This window comes from Lithobates pipiens, unplaced genomic scaffold (genome assembly GCF_037356315.1).
Source record: "Lithobates pipiens isolate NorthernLeopardFrog02 unplaced genomic scaffold, aLitPip1_a1.2 Scaffold_7, whole genome shotgun sequence".
NCBI lineage: Eukaryota > Metazoa > Chordata > Amphibia > Anura > Ranidae > Lithobates > Lithobates pipiens.
In genome coordinates, this window is record NW_027507892.1 from 2,554,457 (window position 1) to 2,572,816 (window position 18,360).

General features: G+C 43.9%; 1 protein-coding gene across 8 annotated transcripts in view; it reads right to left on the reverse strand.

Moving 5' to 3' along the window:
- Positions 1 to 18,360, reverse strand: part of LOC143959302 (myocyte-specific enhancer factor 2A homolog) — a 282,757-nt gene that overhangs the window by 46,898 nt on the left and 217,499 nt on the right. For all 8 annotated transcript variants that reach the window (XM_077467986.1, XM_077467990.1, XM_077467991.1 and 5 more), the window contains one exon: positions 3,715 to 3,931. In XM_077467986.1, coding sequence (XP_077324112.1) covers positions 3,715 to 3,931 — 217 coding nt within the window. The remainder of the gene's footprint in view (positions 1 to 3,714; positions 3,932 to 18,360) is intronic.

Here is an 18,360-nt window from a genome sequence, read left to right on the forward strand (position 1 = left end):
CTGTTATTGAACAAGACTAATGGCAGAGAATTCAATCAGCGGACTGCATTTTCTCCCGATCACTGTTGCATTAAAGACTATAGAAAGGCAAAGCCTAAATAAAGAGCCATGCAATACTGTAAAGCGTACCATATTTAAATTGCATATAACAACAGCAGGGCCGTCTTTAATATTGATTGGACCCTGGGCAAAAATTTTCTTGGGCCCCCCCCCATGCAATTTTGCTCTCCACCTGCTCTGAGACATACAATAAATAGCAGCTACACATAAAATCAGTTTACTGTATCAGATCAGGCAGCAATTGCTATTGGTTGCCAGTGGTTACAGCATATCATTACTGCTTAACCACTTTCAGACCGGACCAATTTGCTGGTCAAAGACCAGACCACTTTTTGCGATTCGGCACTGCGTCGCTTTGACTGACAATTGCGCGGTCGTGCGACGTGGCTCCCAAACAAAATTAACGTCCTTTTTTTCCCACAAATAGAGCTTTCTTTTGGTGGTATTTGATCACCCCTGCGGTTTTTATTTTTTGCGCTATAAACAAAAATAGAGCGATAATTTTGAAAAAAACGCATTATTTTTTACTTTTTGTAATAATAAATATCCCCCAAAAATATATAAAAAAACATTTTTTTCCCTCAGTTTAGGCCGATACGTATTCTTCTACATATTTTTGGTAAAAAAAAAATCGCAATAAGCGATTATTGATTGGTTTGCGCAAAAGTTATAGCGTTTACAAAATAGGGGATAGTTTTATAGCATTTTTATTAATAATTTTTTATTATTTTTTTTTTTACTAGTAATGGTGGCGATCAGCGATTTTTATTGTGACTGCGACATTGTGGGGGACCCATCGGACATTTTTGACACATTTTTGGGACCATTGTCATTTATACAGTAATCACTGCTATATAAATGCAGTGATTCCTGTGTAAATGACACTGGCAGTGAAAGGGTTAACCAGTGGGTGGCAGTGTAGGGGTTAAGTGTTCCTAGGGGTGTGTTTCTAACTGTGGGGGGGTTGGGCTTTCATTTAGTGTACACTGATCTCTGCTCCAATCACATGGAGCAGAGATCAGCGTCACTAGTTGCTAGGCAGAATGGAAAAATGTTGTTTATACAGCATTTCCTCCATTCGGCCGCTCCGTGAGACGATCGCGGGGATGCCCGCGGCGATCGAGTCCGCGGGTCCCGCGACCGGACTCACGGGGGTCCCGACCAGCGCGGGAGCGCGCCGCCGGCGGTGCGCTCCCGATGGCACGGCGGCAACGAATATTGGACGTACATGTACGCCAATATGCCTGCCCGTGCCATTCTGTCGACGTACATCGTCGTGCGCTGGTCGGGAAGTGGTTAATGACTGGTTGCTAGAGGTTACAGCAAATGATTTCTGCTTGTTAATTGGTTGCTAGAGATTACTGTAAAGTAATAGTGCTCACTAATTGCTAGAGGTTACAGCACATCATCTCCTCACTGCAGGGGAGCATGATACACATATGAACGCCACCTTTATTTACATATCAATGCTGCCGGCTGCATCTATGTACTTCGTAATGCCACCACTATTTACATATGAATGCCGGTTATTTACATGTAAACACAGGGTCTGCAGGTGAGGCATCTGTACACAACAATAGGGCAGAGCTGAGCAGCATTAGTACAATCACTTCACACTGAGATATCAGGGGGGCACAGCACAGGACTAAAACTTCAAGGGACAAGGAAATTTACACTGGGATAGTTGACAAGTATGAGGCAGCTGCTTTGGGCCCCACAACAATGACAGGGCCCAGGGCAGCTGCCCCTTTTGCCCTGCCTTAAAGACGGCCCTGAACATCAGGCACAGGCATATAACACGCACCTTTATTTTAGGAGGGAAGTTTCAGGGAAAAAAAAAACGTATATTTTAAATAAAGAACTTTGAAGCAAAATAAGGGTCAGTGCCCATCAACGCAGCCTCACAATTGCCCATCAAGGCAGCTTGATCAATACCCTCTGCAGCCTCACCATTGCCATGAATGTAGCCTGATCAGTGCCCATCTACAGCCTCACAATTGCCCATCAATACAGCTTGATCAATGCCCATCTGCAGCCTCGCAATTGCCCATCTTCAGCCTCACAATTGCCCATCATTGCAGCTTGAACAATGTCCACATGCAGACTCACTATTGTCATGAATGTAGCTTTATCAGTGCCCATCTACAGCCTCAAATTGCCCATCATTGCAGCTTGAACAATGCCAATATGCAGCCTCACCATTGACATGAATGTAGCCTGATCAGTGCCCATCTACAGCCTCACAATTGCCCATCAATACAGCTTGATCAATGCCCATCTGCAGCCTCACAATTGCCCATTAATGCAGCTTAATCAATGCCCATCTGCAGCCTCACAATTGCCCATCATTGCAGCTTGAACAATGCCCATATGCAGCCTCACCCTCACCATTGCCATGAATGTAGCCTGATCAGTGCCCATCTACAGCCAAGGGCTGGGGAAAAAATGTATTTAAATCTTGAATTCAGAGGTCAAATCGATTCAAAATTTCAGCAAATCGTTTTTTTTTTTTTCCACCATGACCGGCACTGAGTCTTTAGGCGAGGCCGCAGGTTTGGCCTAGTCTGCGAAGCCGGACGCCACGGACTAGGCCGAAGCCGTGGCCTCGCCTAAAAACTCCTGCCCGCAGCTCCTTAGGACCGGTGCGGTGTCCATCAAAAAAAAAAAAAAAAACTCAAATTTAAATCGTGCATCAAGTTTTTAAAAAACAAAACAAAAAAAAATGCAGTTGGCATTTCTTCCCCCAGTGTGCGATGGCTCCTGCACCAAGGAAGAGGGGCTAAGATGGACACAGCCTGCACAGGGGACAGCGATGAATACGTTTGCAGGTAAGTGTCACATAATGGGCTAGTATGTGATGCATACTAGCCCATTATGCTTTTAATTTGGGTTTACTTCCTATTTAAGAGTAGCAGTCTGTCTAGACTTGAGCAAATGTCTGCTCTATAACGTAGGGCAGTGGTCCCCAAATTGCGGCCCGGGGCCAGATGTGGCCCTCTGTTTGCCTCTAGCCGACCCTTGGGAAACTTTTCCTTTAACTGACACCAATGATGGAGCACCATTCCTCCTGCCAAGACCAATGATGGAGCACCATACCTCCTGCCAAGACCAATGATGGGGCACAATTCCTCCTGCCAAGACCAATGATGGCGTAACCATTCCTCCTGCCAAGACCAATGATGGCGTAACCATTCCTCCTGCCAAGACCAATGATGGCGTAACCATTCCTCCTGCCAAGACCAATGATGGTGTAACCATTCCTCCTGCCAAGACCAATGATGGCGTAACCATTCCTCCTGCCAAGACCAATGATGGCGTAACCATTCCTCCTGCCAAGACCAATGATGGCGCAACCATTCCTCCTGCCAAGACCACTGATGAGGCAACCATTCCTCCTGCCAAGACCAATGATGGGGTAACCATTCCTCCTGCCAAGACCAATGATGGGGTAACCGTTACTCCTTTCAAGACCAATGATGCCGGGACATTTTCTACTCATACTGGCCCCAGTCCGCCCCCTAAAGCCTGAAGGACAGTAACCTGGCCCTTTGTTAAAAAGTTTTGGCGACCCCTGCAGTAGGACATGTTACCCCATTTAGACTTGCACATTAACTTTAAAAACACTGAAAATAAAAAGGAGTGGTGGCTTTTTACCTGCATTTCCAGTGCTTGAAGGTCTCTGCGACACCCCAGGAGAAACCACATTTCGGTGTAGCGATGTCTGCGGAGGAGACAGCATCCCTGTGTCTGTTAATGAGGTGCTGGCAGCCAGTGAAGAGGTGACAAGGGTATTCCCTGGTGAACTGTATGACAATGGGTTGGACACTGGGATGGTCACTGACATGGAGAAGTTCGGCTGCTGTAGTCCAGGCTATAAGGAACAAAAAAAAAAAAAAAAAAGCATAAATTACCGATGGTATGCAACATAAGAAAAATAGAGAGGAAATAATGCAATGCAAGGGGACCTGCCATCACAGCTCAGTACATATGCAGCTATTAAAGTAGGCTCCAGTGCTCTGCAGCTTACTAGTTGTTGCCCATTTTTTCCACTCAGAAATATTGAACAGGTTTTAACTAGCGATGCACCAAAATTTCGGCCGTCGAAAATTATTGGACGAACATAGGGTTTTCAGCACGTGATTTTTGCCACAATTTTACTGTGCTTATGGTGTGTTTTTTTTATATAGTCATGTGACTCAAAAAAAATGCATCAAAAAACACATTATAGGTGTATTTTTTATATATTCTCGCTGCGTTTTCGATGCATTTCAATGTGGACGTGCATTTTTGGTGCATTTTTCTTACCTGGCCAAATACGCATCAAAAATGCAGAAAGCAGGATTTTTTAACACCGCTTCTAAAAGGTGCCGATAAAGTCATATTAATTTAAATTCATGATAATAATTAAAAAGTTAAATATAATACAAAAATAGTTATAAAAAATAAATGTATATATTCTTCTAGCTTGTCAGCTCTAACGAGCAAGGCCCTCTGATCCCTCCTGTATTGATAGTGTACTGTCTGCTCTCATGTTGTAAAGCGCTACGCAAATCATTTGGCGCTATATAAATCCTGTATAATAATAATATTTTTTTAAAGGACCGTCAATTTCGGTTAAGTGCATCCTGAATTTTCGGTTTCGGCATCGGGAATTTCCATTTTTCGGTGCACCTCTAGTTTTAACCTGAAAATTGGGAGTGACAAGTTCCATCAAAGGGTTTCTCATAGAGGTAATCAGTAACAGGACAGACTCCTTTAATGCTGTCCATTCTTCTACAGACAAGATAAATATTAGACTTGGCACAAGGACAGAAATGAGCCCAGTCTATTTAAACGTTCAATGAGGGAAAAAAAAAAAAAAAAAAAACGAAAAACTACAACTGTCCATATAAAATAAGGCAATAAAATAAAAACGCAAAAATGTTTCCATCTTCATATAATACCCTTGAAGTGTGCTGTAAAAGCATAATAAAAAAAAGAAATTTCTTATTTGCATATAAACTATATAACTGATATCACAACACTAATCAACTTTTCCTTTTATCCCTTATAGGACATGAAGGGGATTGAGGAAAATGTTCCAAGTGCTATAACCTGCAGTAACCAACCAGCTTAACATTTTATAGTTCTAAAAGTTGTCTATGGATGAAGCACAACAATTGATCCTGATCCCTTCCTTTTAGATTTTAAGCTCCAATGAGCAGGGCCCTCAGATTCCTCCTGTATGGAATTATATTGTAACTGTACTGTCTGCCTTCATGTTGGAAAGCGCTATACAAACTGTTGGCATCCATATAAATCCTGTATAATAATAATAATCTTTTGTTATGGGTGAACACTTTTCTAATCCTTGCAGCTCTTTACTATATACAAGTCAGGAAGATACAGGATGTCCCTCTGTATAAATATGACTTCTTAGTGGGGTTGTCCCGATACAGATACTAGTATTGGTACTGTTACCGAGCATTTGCTGAGTACTTGTACTCAAATGCTCCGATGCTTGACCCCGATACTTGGGCAGCCAGGGGTGATCGGTGCAGCGGTGGGGGAGTTACAAGCACCGATCCCCCTGTATAGATTTCAATATAGCAGCTAACAGCCGCTTCTCCTCCTCTCCCTCCCCCCATGGCTTTCAGCTGCTATATTGAAATCTATACGGGGGGCGGTGCTTGTAACTTCCCCCCCACCGCCACACGGATCACCCTTGTACCCTCCTGCAGTCACCCACTGCGTCCTCCATGCTCCTCCGGTCCCCCTCCTTGGTCCTCCACCCTGTTTGTCCTGGATCTGTCAGGATGGAGAGCGGAGGAAGTCATCGGTAAATATGCAATTTACCGACTCCTTCCTTTTCCGAATGAACAGAGTCAGTGATCACCGACACTGTCCATTCATAACTAACCATCAAAAACTGTGTTTATGATGCTTCAGTTTATGGAGAGGAGCCTCTGTCTCCTCTCCATTCATCTTCAGTGTAGCTGAGGCTGCAGAGAAGGGGACTGGGGAATCTGTGTCCTCAGTCCCTTTCCCTGCTTCAAAGGGGAGATGTCAGGGGTCTGTTGAGGCCCTTGATATCTCATCAAAGCCCACCAACAGGGCTGATGAAAAAAAATAAAAAAGAATGGTAATAAATATGTTAAAGGATAAATTGTAAAAATAAAACACACACAGACACCGCCCCCCACAAAAAAAAAGAAAGCAACGAAAATAAATAAATTAAAAAAAAAAAAAAAAAAAAAAAAAACAGTCCATGTGTCATCAGTGCTGCATATGAGCGCCATTGTCACATAACAAAAAAATAAAAAAAAGTATCAGTAATCGGTATTGGCGACTACTTGAAAGAAAGGATCGGTACTTGTACTCTGTCTTAAAAAAACAGTATCGGGACAACCCTACTTATTAGGCCTTGTTCACATGGGCGTAAACCCGTGCGAGGGCCATGTTTACCTGTTCCCAATTTGACATCCGTACATGCGCACGGGCCACAAATGCACACCGTCTGCATTCGAGGCCATGCACCCACACTCAAGTCAAACTGGGAGTAGCAGATGAGTCCGTGCAGCTGCGGCATCCCAATTGACATGAATGGGACTGCCTGCACAGAATACCTGTGCACAACCATGCAGGCAAAACAAGGCCCTCGTATGAGTGTAGGAGACGAGGCCTTAGCAACTTACAAACTAGGCTGCTGTTAGACATCACAGGCCCCATACAGCCTACCTGACCGGTACCCCCCACCGCCAAAAGTGACTAGCTTTATCAGTCCCTTTCTCTGTAATTCAGCTGCACAGATGAATGTATATAGGAAGCGCTCGAAGGCTTCCTGCTCGCAAATGGAAGCATAGTAAATCGCTCACTGATCACTCACTGTGTTTATTCAGGAATGGAAGGGGCCAGAAAATAAACATATTTCGAGTCCCCTTCCTCCGCTCTCCATCTTCAAAAATCCACCTGTAAGCCTGAAGCAGCTTCCGACGGGAGAGAAGAGGAGGGAAGCCGGCATGTTTTATAACAGAAACCAATAAACTTTTTTTTTTTTCCTTCAAAATTTTCGGTCTTTTTTTATTTGTAGCGCAAAAAATAAACCCAGTGGTGATCAAATACTGGCAAAAAAAAGCTCGATTTGTGAGAAAAAAAAATTATAAAAATTTACTTTGAGTTCAGTGTTGCATTACCGCGCAATTGTCATTCAAAATGACTTGATGGGTCTGCACTGATCATCAATGCGTCAATGATCAGCGCAGACCCCCCTCCCTCTCAGGAGAGCAGCCAATCGGCTCCTCTCTGCTCGTGCGTCGTCAGCGCGAATAGAGGAAAACCTGATAAACGGCACTTCTTGGTTACCATGTGATGAGCTGTGATTGGATTTAGCTCATCACATGGTAAACAGCCTACGTCATAGGTTCATTACAGGGATCGGAGATGCGGTGTGTCAGATTGACACACCAACGATCGCCACGCTGCGCTCGCCTGTAAGCGTGCGCCATTCACCTATCCTGCTGGACGTCATAGGACATCCGGTCAGGATAAAACAACCACTTTCCAGCCGTCATTCTGCTATATGGTGGAGGGGCTGTGGATAACATGGTTTCCTATGGGACACTTTTACGTCTATGCTTTTTTTCTACCACGAGTTTTTGGAAAGGGTCAGGGACTATTTTAACCACAAAATGGGGTGCTTTTTTTTGGTTCAATAGACTTCAATGGAGAAGCTGCAGAAAAGAATGCAGTGTGATCTTACCGCAATTTTGCAGTGATTTCAGCTTTCTAATCCACCCAACAACAAATTGGGCAAAAAAAAAAAAAGCATTAAAAATGCAAATTGCGGTAAAATTGCGCAAAATGCACAGAAAAAAGCGTTGCAGAAACTATCAAAAAGCAAACTGCATAGGTGTGATCTGAGCCTTACATGGAAGAGCTTGACAGGTGGTTCTGTCTGTCAAACACTGTATTTAGTATTAAACGCATACAGCTTGGAGGGGAGCCAGGTCCGACTCATAGGCGGGTGGTCAGGAGGCAATAAAAATGAGAATCCATCATCTGATTTTACCACCCCCTAGTGTCCTGAAAGGTGCCAATCTCTTAGATGCAAAAAAAAAAAAAGAAAGACACTGTTTGCAGAGATTTTCATGGCAAGTGTCACAGAAGTGATCTATGTAATGCATGCAATGATGATTAGCGCAATCTTTACGGGAAAAGATAAGACAAACATACATTGTCCACCACCCAACTTCTGCTTTTATCACTTCTGTGACATTCCTTTCAACTAACGCAGTTCAGAGATACATCAGTTTCCCACCACTGTGATCTTGTATAGGCCTAAATCATGCACCACGTGGTAGATTAACCACTTGCTTACTGGGCACTTAAACCCCCCTCCTGCCCAGACCAATTTTCAGCTTTCAGCGCTGATGCACTTTGAATGATAATTGCGCGGTCATACAACACTGTACTCAAATGAAATTTTTATCATTTTTTTCCCACAAATAGAGCTTTCTTTTGGTGGTATTTAATTACAGCTGGGAGTTTTATTTTTTGCTAAACAAACAAAAAAAAGATGCAAAAAAATAAAAAATTTAAAATCATGTTTAATAGTTTGTTATAAAATTTTGCAAACAGGTCATTTTTCTCCTTCGTTGAAATGCGCTGATGAGGCGGCACTGGTGGGCACTGATAGGCTGCACTGGTGGGCACTGAAAGGCACGGTTAAGGTGGCACCGATAGGCACAGATAAGGCGGTACTGATGGGCACAGATAAGGCAGCACTGATGGGCACAGATAAGGCAGCACTGATGGGCACAGATAAGGCGGCACTGATGGGCAAAGATGGGCACAGATAAGATGGCACGGATGGGTGGCACGGATAGGTACCACTGATAGATGAGATAGATAGATGAGACTGATGGGCACTGATAGGTGGCACTGCTGGGCACTGGTAGATGACACTGATGGGCACGGATATGTGGCATATGAGGTGCAGCACTGTTGTTGAGGCAGATTGTGGGCACTGATGAGTGGCACTATGGGCACTGATGGGTGGTACTGATGGGTGGCACTTTTACTTTATTTAGGTGGCACTGGCAGGGGGCAGGTGGGCACTAATGACTTGGCCGTGATCGGGACTGAAGTCCCTCTTACGGCCGCCGGTGATCGGCTTTTTTTTTTTTTCTCCTTGCGCTGTCAGCGCGAGAAGGAAAAGTAGCCGATTACCGGCTGTTGTGATCACATGATCACATCATTGGCTGACAGCTGATCACGTGGTAAGGGGTTGGGATCGACCCCTTGCTCCGATCTGTGATCAGGCGAGTCTCAGACTCGCTGATCACAGAGCTCACCGCGCGCGCCACTCAGGGGGGCATGCAGGCCGCTCGTGCACGGGACGACGTCAATAGATCTCAATCGGTTAAATAAGGAACCGCGCAGAGCACGGCTAACCCTGGGAATAGCACAACACACTGCCATGCTCCAGTACAATTCTCCAAATTCAGGTAGAAATTTAAAAGTACTTTCCATCTTTAGATTACGTGCATGTGTTTTTGTACAATAAAAAAAATAAAAATCTTGAATATGCAGCATTATATTGCTTGGTTTTATCTAGGTTCTTTATGATTACACTAAACAACAAGCCACTGTTAGGACAGCACAGTGGTTTATGGTGGTTATAAACCTCAGACATGAAATATGAACAAAGCACATCCCTCTAAAGTGTATATTTGTATCAATCCAGAGCACCAGGTGTCATTTCTGTCTGGTGCTTTGTTCCTCTATCAGCATGAATCACTTGTGACAAGTTTTCCTGACACCAAGCAAAAAAAAGGTGATAAGGGAGGAACCTCCATCAGATTGACAGCCTCAGCTCTGTTCCTCTGAGATCAGTAAAAGGGGGATGGATGTCTCTCTTCCCTCCAATCAGTTCCCTCTCCTCTGCGTGCAACTTCAAGGAGTTGTACAGGTAGACGTTTTCTTTTGCATTAAGTGAAAAACCCTCATGGTTTTTCACCTTTTTTGCGTCAAATCTTTTTTATTGATTTTCAACAGTAAAGCAATACAAAAATAAACAGAAATGAAAAAAACAAAAAAACAAACAGTACAAAACCCGACATGTCATAAGCAACAGTAGGCATATAATGAGATACAGGTATCAGTTCTAGAATCAGAGTACATAGTAGTACAGGTAGTCAATAAACAGTTACAATATTCAACCTTAGTGGCAGTGACCGTCACCTCCGACACCCCTTAAAGGGAACTTTCTGTGTCCGGAGGGGTCCAACACCATCACACTGTTATTAGGATTAGTACGTTCATATATTATTACATTGTTTGTGTGAAGTTTTTATACCATTTGATCCACAGTACCCATACCTGTTGTTCTCTATGGTAGTGATCACATGAGTTTGTAATTATGAGTTCGTAGGAGTGGTGAGTCTGAGTCAAAAGTATAACATCGTTTAAAGAGGGTGGAGTTTCCGATTTCCATTTTCTAGTGATCGACAGTCTAGCTGCCAAGAGTATGAGTTGCTATTTTACGGTATGTAGGGGGAATACTAGTGATTTCTAGATTGAGTAAGGCCAATTCTGGGGAAGGTCGTAGAGGAGTGCCCATTACTTTAGAAATTAGCCCAAAGACATTTTTCCAGTAGTCTAATATGGCAGGGCAGTCCCAGAAAATATGGAACATTGTCCCTATTTGGCCACACTTCCTCCAGCAGGTATGGGGGTTAGAGCCTCCACATTTTGATATAAGCGAGGGGGTTAAATATCTATGTTGCGTTATTTTTTTCATTAGTTCTAGTAGTGTGGCACAAGCTGTTGCTTTATGTATGGATTGGAGGGCAGTCATCCATTGAGATGGTGTAAAATGGCGACCTAAGTCTATTTCCCATTTGGCAAGTGGTGGTATTAACGTAAATACAGTCTTCTTGCTTAGTACATTATAAATAGTTGTGATACCTTTTAACCCTAGGGCTGGATTAGTTAAGTATGTCCAGATCTTGATAGGGATACTGGCCCGGATCGGAGGATTGGCGTTGAGGCAGTGTGCTATTTGTAGGTAAGTAAAGTGAGCTGGCATTTTGAGATTGAGGTCAGTTTGAATTTGGTGGTATGGTTTTAGGGAGTCTTGGTTGTACAATACACTAAGTTTAGTAGTAGGTGTTATGTTCAATGATTTAATATTGATATCGGGAATTAATGTATGAAGGATTGTCAAATGTGGGTTTAATTTGGTGGTCGGGGTGTCGTGCCACTGATTGGCAAGAACACGGTGCCAACTCAGAACGCTAGCTTTGATTGTGGGTGGGAGATGGGTTGGTATGGGTCTTTTCACTAGACAGCTGAGCAGCCAGTAGTGGAGAGAGGGTTGAGAGATAAGCGTTAGTTCTATTTCTCCCCATAGGGATTTATGGGGAGAACAGAACCAGTCCCTAAGTTGGCTTAGGATAGTTGCACCATAGTAATCGTTGAGAGCAGGGACTGCAGATCCTCCTACTGATTTGAGTTTAGTAAGAGCTATTCTGGAGGATCAGGGTTTCATTCGTTGCCACAAACGTCGTCCTAAAATGCTTTGTAATGAGTTTAAGTAACTTCTAGGAATAAAGATAGGAAGAGCTCTAAATAGATATAACAGTTTGGGTAACACCATCATCTTAAAGGCTGCAAGTCTGCCTACCCATGAAAATTCAAAATTTGCTAAGGGACTGTAATTCTGATTCAAATTGTTGCTTAAAATGGTTTTTCACCTTAATGCATTCTATGCTGGAGCCTGACCCCGATCCTTCTCCGGCCACGAATGAGCACACCAGCTTTACCCAGTGTCTCATGTCCTGACTGGATAGATTGATAGCAGTGCAGCCATTGGCTCCCGCTGCTGTCAATAAAATCTAATGACGCAGCGCAGGTTAGAGTCCTGCATTCTGTGTGATTGGACCCGCACGGGTGTCCACCAAGGGGAACGCTTCTCCAACGTGGACACTCGATGTGGGGAGCAACCACCAGCACCAATGAGGGACCCCAGAAGAGGATGATCAGGACACTCTGTGCAAAACGAACTGCACAGTAGAGGTAACTATGTTATGTTTTTTTTTTTTTTAAACAAACACAAGGGTTTAAAACACCTTTAACCACTTCAGCCTCAGAAACATTTGCCCCCTTCCTGAACAGGCCATTGTTTTGCGATACGGCACTGCATTGCTTTAACTGGCAATTGTGCGGTCATGCGACATTGTACCCAAACAAAATTGATGTCCTTTTTTCCCCACAAGTATAGCTTTCTTTTTGGGCATTTCATCACCTCTGCTGTTTTTATTTTTTGCACTATAAACAAAAAAGAGAAACAATTTGGAAAAAAACAACAATATTTTGTATTTTTTGCTATAATAAATATCCAAAAATGTAAGAAGAAAAAACAACAAATCGCAATAAGTGTAGGGAAGGGTTTAACACTAGGGGGTGATGAAGGGGTTAATGGGACTGACTAGGGGAGGAGAAAGTGTTCCTACTTAGTAGGAGCATACGATCTGTCTCCTCTCCCCTGAGAGAACCGGGATTTGTCTGTTTATACACGCAGATCCCGGTTATCGCTCTGTCACGAGCAATCAAAGGGGTGAACAGCGCTGATCAGCAGACATAAATAGGACCCTCAGTGGCAAAGTAAAAACGTTTTATTATTGTCAACAAAAAATAATAAAATGTTCACCAAGGCATACAGCGGTCAATTGATGGTCATGCAGAAACTTGGATTAAAAACTGACAGTACCTGGAGGCTGGAGTCGCATGGATGACACAGGGGCTTAGGAAAACCCAGCACAAAGCTGTTGGACAAAGAACACAGGAACACCGCTGATGGGGAGCCGGTCCAGGACCGAAAGGCCAGGGGTCTGATGAAGGGGGAACCAAACTGTAGGCACAGGAATTGTTGGGGCCAGTATAAAGTGGCCGCTTGCACAGTGTATGAAGCCCGAAAGTGATATCACAGCCTGGCGGAAGTCAGCCAAGGGAATCTGAAGAGTATGGACAAACCCTGCTGCTGGGGCCAATTAGGAACTGCTGATGCCAAGGGAGCAAAGAGTCACACATCGCCGTCTGGAGACACTACATGTTTCGGGAACACAGCCCTTGGCCTCTGAGTCTGTGAGCCTGGATTTTTGTTTTTAGCCACTGCATTTGTGAAGAAGGCTTCAGGGAGCCAAAGAAAGTCCAGTAAGTGGCAGGACTGTCTCTTACAGTTGATTCAGCTGTGGGATTGAGGCACCACCAGTACAGAACTTGCTCATGAATGGTAGCAGGCAGGTGAGTACATTTGCATGCACAGTGAGAAGACTTATGGAGGATGGCCTGGTGTCAAATAGGGCAGCAAAGAAGCCACTTCAAGGACAGACTGATATTCTGCAAGAGGTACAGGGATTGGACTGCCGAGGTCTGGGGTAAAGTAATTTTCTCTGATGAATCCCCTTTCCGATTGTTTGGTGCATTCGGAAAAAAACTTGTACCAAGAAGAAAAGGTGAACACTACCATCATTCCTGTGTCATGCCAACAGTAAAGCCTCCTCAGACCATTCATGTGTGGGGTTGCTTCTCAGCCAAGGGAGTGGGCTCACTCACAATTTTGAACACAGCCATGAATAAAGAATGGTACAAAAACATCCTCCGAGAGCAACTTCTCCCAACCATCCAAGAACAGTTTGGTGATAAACAATGCCTTTCCCAGCATGATGAAGCACCTTGCCATAAGGCAAAAGTGATAACCAAGTGGCTTGGGGAACAAAACCTCTAAATTTGGGTCCTTGGCCAGGAAACTCCCCAGACCTTAATCCCAATGAAAACTTGTGGTCAATCCTCAAGAAGCCGGTGAACAGAAACCCCCACAAATGCTGACAAACTCCAAGCATTGATTATGCAAAAATGGGCTGCCATCAGTCTTGGTTATGACATCAGTCAGGATGTGGCCCAGGACACAACAGGACCCCCTCCTCTCCACCCCCCCCCCCCCCGGTCCCGCGAACTGGACCGTGGCAATCTCCCGTTCTGAGCCCCGGTATATCCGCGACAGGCTTAGAAATCCCCTCAACTGAATATCCAAAATGTAACTCGTCGGGAAGGACATTTTGGAGCATTCTAATTGGTCAGCGCCGACCAATCCGCATAGCCCATCCTGTCAGCTGGGAAGACGACGCGTGGATGCCCAAGGACTTTTGTAAGACCCAGACTCCTGGTGCGGATATACTGGGGCGGGTGAGGCGGGGGCCCTGTAAGTTCACCTTAAGAGATTTTTTTGTGTAATTATATTTCAGTATACCATAATAACATCTGACAAAAAGATCTAAAAACACTGAAGAAGCAGATTTTGTGAAAATATTAGTGTCATTCTCAAAACGTTTGGCCATAGTTGTACCATATGTAAAAGCACTGTGTAAATTGTCGGCGCTATATAAATATATATTTTCCTTTCTTTGAGGAGCAAAGGAAGCTTGTGGGAGCATGGGTAACCAGAAGTTTGGGCAGATATTCGGAGCCTGAGTTATTTAGGAGTTTATAAGTAGGTTGACCCTTAAAGAGAACTTCAAGGCAGCATAGAGAGTGAAAAATTGTGGTGTTCTGGCAGTGATGGCCTTGGTGGTAGGTTTGCCGCCTCATTACTTTAAACCCGAACACCTTTGAATTACACAGGTTCTGAGGCTAATTAAATGCAGATAAGGCACCAAGTGAGTTTAATTACCACCTTAATCAGCCCCAGAACCTGTGCAATTAATGTGTGTTCGGGTTTAAAGGGATGAGGTGGCAACCCTACTTGGTGGGTAAACAGCCTGGCCACTATTCCATACCAGTTCTTTCTTAGGGAGAACATAGTAGAGGGTGCTACAGGGATCCAATATGGATGTTACAAAGCATGGATATGGTTTCAGCATATCCTCTGCTGGAATTAGAGGTTTGATTTTTCTAACATCGCAGAGGTGATGGAAGGAGGACCTGATGGCAGCTGATACCTGTTGTTTAATTGACAGGTCAGTGTTGAGGATCACACCCAAGCTACGCACATTGTGTGAGAACATAAGATTTGTATTCCCAAGGTTTCAATTAGAGCAATCTTATTAGTAAGAGATAAAATGACCTTGTAGCTCTAGTCTCAGGAGAATTGTTTCTGTACACACGCTTTGTGGATTTGCAGTCTGCACCTCTTTATTACTTGATTAGAGTGTTACAAATATAGATTTGTGTTTTACCAATAAAAGGATAATTCCCCCCCAGTTAAACACTACAATTGATGATACAAGGTAATTCACTATGCAACAAAGGATAATAGTTTTTATATCCGAGGAGGGGAGAATGTTATAATTAACAAAAGGCAACATAAAAGTTATGTGCGACTGTTACTGCCCAGTGTAATTTGGCCTTTATTCAGGCCGAATTATTAAAGTGATTGCAAAGTCTAATTTAAAAAGAACAAAAAAAAAAAAGAAAAAAAAAAAAGAAAAAAAAAAAAACATGTACTTACCTGCTCTGTGTAATGGTTTTGCACAGAGTAGCCCTGATCCTCTTCTTCTTGGGTCCCTCTTCGCTGCTCCTGGCCCCTCCTTCCCATCGAGTGCCCCCACAGCAAGCAGCTTGCTATGGGGCACCGGAGTCACAGCTCCATATGTCCATTCAGGCACAGAGCCCCGACCCGGCCATGGCCCCTCTCCCCTGATTGGTTAGCAGACTTTGATTGACAGCAACGGGAGCCAATGGCGCCGCAGCAGTCTCAGCCAATGAGGAGAGTCGTGGATGGCTAAGACACTTGGGGACATCGCTGAAGAGAGTTGGGGCTCAGGTAGGTATTATGAGGTGCTGGGACAGCTGCTACACACAGGTGTTTTTTTTATCTCAATGTATAGAATGCTTTAAGATTAAAAAACCTTGTGCCTTTACAACTCTTTTAATGGCAGATCATTTTTTCATAATAAATCCATACATTTCAGAACATAAAAAATACCTTTATGGCTCTCAAATACTATCATAGCTAGAGTATGCCGCTATGTACAAATAATAAACCTAACTAGCGCTATTTTATTTGTGGGAACAATGGGGAATACAGTTTCGAAATCCCCAGCACTGAAAATATGTAATGGCAGAGGTGGTAGGGTGTGCTGCTATTGCTGGCTGCAGGGAGATCTCTTGTCACTGGGAAAGGGGGGGGGGTATATTGTCACTGGGAAAGGGGGGGGGGGGGTATATTGTCACTGGGAAAGGGGGGGGGGATATTGTCACTGGGAGGGATCAACTGTTGAAGGAGGGGGTCTATTGATGCTGGCTGCTGGTAGATCTATGGATACTGGGGTGGATCTATTGTTACTAGAGGGCTTTTTTGTTGCCAGGGAGGATCTTTTATTGCTAGGGGGATCTATTGTTGCTGGATGGAACTCTTATTGCTGGTGGGGAGCGATTGTTGCTGGGGAGGTCCATTGTTGCAGACAGCAGGGGATCTATTTTACTGCAGTTCTTAACAATCTCCATACAAATTACAACATACCACAGCACAACAAAATAATTGGTTCTGCATTTTCTAAGACCCCTTTCAAACTGGGGCATTTTCAAGCGCTTTAGCATTAAAAAAAGCGCCTGTAAAGCGCTTGAAAAAAGTCTCATCTGCAGTCCCAATGTGAAAGCCCAAGTGCTTTAAGAGCCCTTTCACAATGTCAGCGCCCGAAAAACGCTCGTAAAGCGCCGCTTAAACTAGCAGCGCTTTACCAGCGTTTTTCGAGCGTTATTGGGGGGGCGCTTTTAACCCCTGCTAGTGGCCAAATAAAGGGTTAAAAGCGCCCACAAAACGCTGCTGCCAATAGCGTTTTTCAGGCGTTTTACAGGCAATTCCCATTGATTTAAATGGGAAGGGGCTCTTTAGGAGCGTTGTATTCACCGCTCCAAAAGCGCTGCAAAGAAGCTGCTTGCAGGACTTTTTTTGACGCCCTGCCAGCGCAGCGCCTCAGTGTGAAAGCACTCGGGCTTTTACATTGGGATTGCAGTTGCGGCTTCTTTCAGGCGCTTTTTTTAACGCTAAAGCGCATGAAAAACACCTGAAAAACGCCCCAGTGTGAAAGGGGTCTAAAAGGGGTGGTACTGGGATGAGGGGAGGGGTGGAACCAAGGCATGGTGCTCAGAGGTGGGTAGGGGGCAGAGACAAGGTGTGACTCAGAAGGGGGTTGTACCTGCACCCATTTGCTGAGAAAAAAAAGCCCTGAACCTAACCTATTATGGGGCACATATACAGTTGTGCTCATAAGTTTACATACCCTGGCAGAATTTATGATTTCTTGGCCTTTTTCAGAGAATATGAATGATGACACAAAAGCTTTTCTTTCACTCCTGGTTAGTGTTTGGCTGAAGCCTTTTTTTATCAATCAACTGCGTTTACTCTTTTTAAATCATAATGACAACAGAAATTACCCAAATGACCCTGATCAAAAGTTTACATACCCTGGTGATTTGTGCCTGATAATATGCACACAGGTTGACACAAAGGGGTTTGAATGGCTATTAAAGGTAACCATCCTCACCTGTGATCTGTTTGCTTGTAATTAGTGTGTGTGTATAAAAGGTCAATGAGTTTCTGGACTTCTGACAGACCCTTGCATCTTCCATCCAGTGCTGCACTGACGTTTCTGGATTCTGAGTCATGGGGAAAGCAAAAGAATTGTCAAAGGATCTGCGGGAAAAGGTAGTTGAACTGTATAAAACAGGAAAGGGATATAAAAAAGATATCCAAGGAATTAAGAATGCCAATCAGCAGTGTTCAAACTCTAATCAAGAAGTGGAAAATGAAGGGTTCTATTGAAACCAAACTACGTCAGGTAGACCAACTAAAATTTCAGCCACAACTGCAAAGAAAATTGTTCAGGATGAAAAGAAAAACCCACAAATAACTTCAGATGAAATACAGGACTCTCTGGTAACATGTGGTGTGGTTGTTTCAAGAAGCACAATAAGGAGGCACTTGAAGAAAGATGGGCTGCATGGTCGAGTCGCCAGAAGAAATTCATTACTACGCAAATGCCACAAAGTATCCCGTTTCAATACACCAAACAGCACAGAGACAAGCCTCAAACCTTCTGGCACAAAGTCATTTGGAGTGATGAGACAAAAATTGAGCTTTTTGGCCAGGAAAGGTCCACCATTCCTACTGTGAAACACGGAGGTGAATCGCTGATGTTTTGGGGATGTGTGAGCTACAAATGCACAGGAAATTTGGTCAAAATTGATGGCAAGATGAATGCAGTATGTCATCAAAAAATAACTGGAGGAACATTTGCATTCATCAGCCAGAAAGCTGCG